At 35.9% G+C, this 5,000-nt stretch overlaps 2 protein-coding genes across 4 annotated transcripts in view; both read right to left on the reverse strand.

The window, feature by feature from the left end:
• LOC119573533 (heme-binding protein 2-like) overlaps nucleotides 1–5,000 on the reverse strand; it is a 23,274-nt gene that overhangs the window by 8,793 nt on the left and 9,481 nt on the right. The window contains exons 2-5 of one of the 3 annotated variants that reach the window (XM_037920750.1): nucleotides 1,281–1,340; nucleotides 1,001–1,133; nucleotides 516–696; nucleotides 1–395 (exon numbers count right to left, since the gene is read on the reverse strand). The exon at nucleotides 1–395 is cut by the window's left edge and continues 52 nt beyond it. The exons of the other annotated variants lie outside the window; for them this stretch is intronic. Of the exons in view, the coding sequence (XP_037776678.1) occupies nucleotides 209–395; nucleotides 516–696; nucleotides 1,001–1,133; nucleotides 1,281–1,340 (561 nt within the window). The 3' untranslated portion in view covers nucleotides 1–208. The remainder of the gene's footprint in view (nucleotides 396–515; nucleotides 697–1,000; nucleotides 1,134–1,280; nucleotides 1,341–5,000) is intronic. 3 annotated transcript variants of the gene reach the window in all.
• LOC119573576 (heme-binding protein 2-like) overlaps nucleotides 3,012–5,000 on the reverse strand; it is a 2,062-nt gene continuing 73 nt past the window's right edge. Inside the window, exons 2-5 of the mRNA XM_037920790.1 lie at nucleotides 4,764–4,823; nucleotides 4,471–4,603; nucleotides 3,997–4,177; nucleotides 3,012–3,877 (exon numbers count right to left, since the gene is read on the reverse strand). Coding sequence (XP_037776718.1) covers nucleotides 3,691–3,877; nucleotides 3,997–4,177; nucleotides 4,471–4,603; nucleotides 4,764–4,823 — 561 coding nt within the window. The 3' untranslated portion in view covers nucleotides 3,012–3,690. The remainder of the gene's footprint in view (nucleotides 3,878–3,996; nucleotides 4,178–4,470; nucleotides 4,604–4,763; nucleotides 4,824–5,000) is intronic.

Here is a 5,000-nt window from a genome sequence, read left to right on the forward strand (position 1 = left end):
AGTATAGTAACCCCTTTCACTGAATCTCCTACTTCTAAATTAATGCTTTTCTGAACATCTTTACATTTAAATAGGTTGCGTTATGCATTAGTCTCATTATACATGAGGATAAAAAAAGATTCTTTCTTCAGTAAGTGTATGTTTATGTTTGCATATATCTAATAATACCAATAAATAATAAATAAATTGACATTAAAGTAAGTGAGGATCAATTCATGTCATTCTTCATGAACCAGACTTCGTTGTTGCGACCGATGATAACGTAGGGAGAGTCGTAGCCAGCAGTGTAGTAGGTCTGGAAGTCGACGCCCACCTCGCCAGCTGCCACCAGGTCGTCGTGAAGCTGCGCGGCGTTGACGATCCAGTCCTCGTCGTTGGCGAACCCGTGGAACCTCCTGCAACAAAAGCATTTTCATTATGTCAAGGTTTGTATCAGAGATCAAGTTTTCACTGAGTTAAGGGGCATGCTTTCGTATGAACTGCGTTAAGGAAAAGGAACATGAAGGCCAAGTTACCTGGAGAACACGTGCAGTTCCGGTCGCTCTTCGATGTACACGTCAGAGTTGGTGGGCGTGGGCGGGTTGTCTTGGTGGGCGGCGGGGACGTAGAAGCTCATGGTGAAGTTGTTCTCGCAGTTGGGTCCTTCTCCGGGGATGACCAGCGTGGTCACGGGGGCTGTCATGTCGATCTTCATGGCTGTCCAAAAGCGGATAGAACGCTTTTTAAATTTCGGAATGTCATTCTCACCCTGCCTCTATCTATCCTTCTTTCTCTTGTTCTTTCTTTGCAGTTTGCACAATTACTTTGCAATCATCTTCATTTATGTTTGTATCTCGGTATGCGTCTTTATTTTATTTATTTTTTTTTTCACACACTTAGCAAACAGGAGTACGTGTGTTTTGTGTGAATACACACATATATATCTATGTGTGTGGAAAAGTGTATGCGTGCTATAGAAATAAGATTAATACGACAAAACCATATAATCCAAAAGTCACACCTGCATCATTCTGTCCGTCGATGTAGTTGAACAATTTGCGGAACATGACGTCACTGGTGGCTTCGTGGTGAGAGATGGAGAGATGGGATGTGGTGACCCACTTCTGCGCCGGGTACACGCGCTCCTCGTACGTCTGCAAACAGACCCTTGGCTTTAATTATACCCAAATTATTTTTCCTGGGAGGGACTCCAATAGACAAAAGCTTTGTGAAGCAGACAATTCTAATATCAAGAAATTTATCGGTAAATTAAGCAATTAAGATTCCAAGAAACTACTTACCTCAGCAGAGTTAACCAGGTTATAAGGAGCCGATTCGATGGCCAGGGCGAGATGGCACACCTGAGGACCAAGAGAATATCTAAATTTAAATGGCCATCACAGATTTCACTTTATTATGTAAAGTCCTGTCAAAGTAAGCCTTCGTAAATCTAACTTCACTTAAATGTAGCTAAATTGAATAGCATTATTGAATTTCAAAAACATGCCAATTCTTCATTTGACAAGAAAATATGGAGTAACATACATTGTAGTACTGAGCCGACTATAGCTGCGTAAGTCCTACTTAATGTGCTAGATTGATTGAATAGAGTGTGTTTATCTTATCGCTTATATAAGAATCGATGACGTAAGAGCAACGAGCAAGATTTCGTGTTTATAAGTGGTAATACAATACATTCCCGTATATGAAAATAATGATACTTTTTTGTATACAGTACCGACTATATAATTTGCATACACGATATCACATTTATATTTATTACCTATTCATACTTATCAATATTTAATTGTGTATAATAGATGTTTTATTTTAATCTTATATTATATCGTACAACATACAGTTTGTGTATAATTTATATTATTATATATGATATTTTATATATATTATATATATATTATATTATATATATGTAAATTATATAGTATATATGTATATATATATTGTATATAATTTAATGTGTGTATTAGTATTTATATATTATCATAAAATTTGTATATATTATATATACTATGTGTCTATATGTATTAATTATATATTATATTACATTAATATATATATATATATTATATATATATATACTAATATATATATATATATGATTATTATATATATATATATATATATATATACACACACACACACACACACACACACACATATATATATATATATATATATATATATATATATATATATATATATATATATATATATATAATTTATATACATTGTATAATGTATCACACATATATTATCTATACAATTAATATTATATTCACACACACACATCTATCTATCTATCTATCTATCTATCTATATATATATATATATATTTATATATATGTATTTATAAATTCTTATATATAATCGTTATGGGGGGAGTTGTATCCTGGAACCATTAAAAAACAAAACAAAGAAATTTAGAAAATTAAAATCTATAGGAATAATATACCTCCATGAATCGCCGGACAGTTCAACCTTCGAGGACTAAATCTCTTGCATTTGTGAGAATATATTGGAAAGGAATCCAGGTGGCGGGATATACACGGAGATTATTGATCACTTACCAAACGTGTATTCCGATATTTGTAAAAACGTAAAAAAAAAAATATTCTCCTTTTGCTGCAAGCAGTAAACCTTTGTTGTGATATATTGCGTGATTGACTCACAGGATATATTCCATTCGGTAAGACTGCTTTTAGCGAGAAGTATGTATGGTTATGAATGTTTGATTAACTGCATGTGTTTTAACAGTGAACGTTTCTGTCATTCCAAACCTGAAGTGATCTTACATTTCTATGCTTGTCTGTTCGATTAACAGTCAAACGTTAATAGTCGGTTGTGAAAGGGATTACTAAATGAGCATGTGGGGGTTTTCTATTTAATTGGTCTAAATAATTCTCTGATGTTTTATCAGTGTTTAATTTGAAGGGAGATCGATCACAGTTTTGATATATTAATTTTATTATAGATATATATTCAACAACCCATAACCATACATAAAACCAAAGAATATTGGTTTGGTTAACAACAATCACATGGATGGCATAAGCACTTGAAGTACAGCTTGATTACGAAAGGGGCGTAATGCATAAACACTGCAGTTCTTGATTTTAGGTCCCCAGGTATCACATGCACAACAAAAAGGCTGCAAATAACATGGAAATTAATACCAATATCACACCACAATGAGGGAGTTGAGGGAGAGCGAGTATAAACAATTCTCTTTCAAGAATATATACACTATATATATATTAAACAATTTTATTCATGCTTGCTTATAACCAAAACCATATCATTACCACATGCAATATACGAAAACCCTTTACAGAACACCACCAGCGTTTCTGTAGGTCACCTACAGTCTAACAGGCAGTGTTTATGATGCAAAATTACTGTAACAAATTTAGTAATCCTTTCTCAGGATCTCGTAAGGGACAGAGATGGTAGCCCAATTTTACTTCTTATTGCCTTGTTGACAAAGCAATAAGTAGAGTAGCGCGACTACTAAATTTATGTTTTTCTGAACTCATTTACAATTGAATTGGATACCGTATGTAACATTAGTCTCATTCTTATTCATAGGGATAAGCAAATAAACCGTTTCTAAATTGGTGTATATTTGTCCGCATATATCTATCAATTAATACCAATAAATAATAAATAAGTTGACACTAGAGTAAATGAGGATTAATTCATATCATTCTTTATGAACCAGACTTCATTGTTGCGGCCGACGATAACGAAGGGAGAGTCGTAGCCAACGGTGTAGTACGTGTTGAAGTCGACGCCCTCCTCGCCGGCTGCCACCAGGTCGTCGTGAAGCTGCGCGGCGTTGACGATCCAGTCCTCGTCGCTAGCGAACCCGTGGAACCTCCTACAACAAAAGCATTTCATTATGTCAGGGTTTGTATCACAGATCTAGTTTTCACTGAGCAAAGGGACATGCCTCCGTATGAACTGCGTTAAAGAAAAGGAACATGAAGGCCAGTTTACCTGGAGAACACGTGCAGTTCCGGTCGCTCTTCGATGTACACGTCAGGGTTGGTGGGCGTGGGCGGGTTGTCTTGGTGGGCGGCGGGGACGTAGAAGCTCATGGTGAAGTTGTTCTCGCAGTTGGGTCCTTCTCCGGGGATGACCAGCGTGGTCACGGGGGCTGTCATGTCGATCTTCATGGCTGCCCAAAAGCGGATAGAACGCTTTTTAAATTTAGGGATGTCATCCTCACCCTCCCTCTCTCTATCCTTCTTTCTCTTGTTCTTTCTTTGTAGTTTGCACAGATACTTTTCGCAATCACCTTCATTTATGTGTTTATCTCGGTATGTGTGTTTCTTTTTTTCAAACATTTAGGAAATATGAGTATGTGTTTTAGTGTGAAAACACACATATATTTCTGTGTGTGTGGAAAAGTGTGTGCGTGTTATAAAAATATGATTAATACGACAAAACCATATTATCCAAAAGTCACACCTGCATCATTCTGTCCGTCGATGTAGTTGAACAATTTGCGGAACATGACGTCATTGGTGGCTTCGTGGTGAGAGATGGAGAGATGGGATGTGGTGACCCACTTCTGCGCCGGGTACACGCGCTCCTCGTACGTCTGCAAATATACCCTTGACATTTATTACTTGTTATACAAATTGTCTTTAATGGGATAAATAAAAAGTAAATACATAAATGAATAAATAATAAGAAGCAGGCAATTCAGATATTAGATTATTTAGTTAATAAAAAAGTTAAGATTCGAAGGAACTACTTACCTCAGCAGAGTTAACCAGGTTATAAGGAGCCGTTTCGATGGCTAGGGCGAGCTGGCATACCTGAGGTCCCAGAGAACAGATTTCACTTTTTTATATAAAGTCCGGTCGGAGCATACCATCGTAAATCTCATTTAATTGAACTATCCTTCCTTATGACTTCAATTAACAGTATCTGTCTAAGCAGAATAATAATGCAATTGACATTCTTCATTAAAGAAAACAAGGGAATAACGATAA

This window comes from Penaeus monodon, chromosome 1 (assembly GCF_015228065.2).
Source record: "Penaeus monodon isolate SGIC_2016 chromosome 1, NSTDA_Pmon_1, whole genome shotgun sequence".
Taxonomy (NCBI): domain Eukaryota; kingdom Metazoa; phylum Arthropoda; class Malacostraca; order Decapoda; family Penaeidae; genus Penaeus; species Penaeus monodon.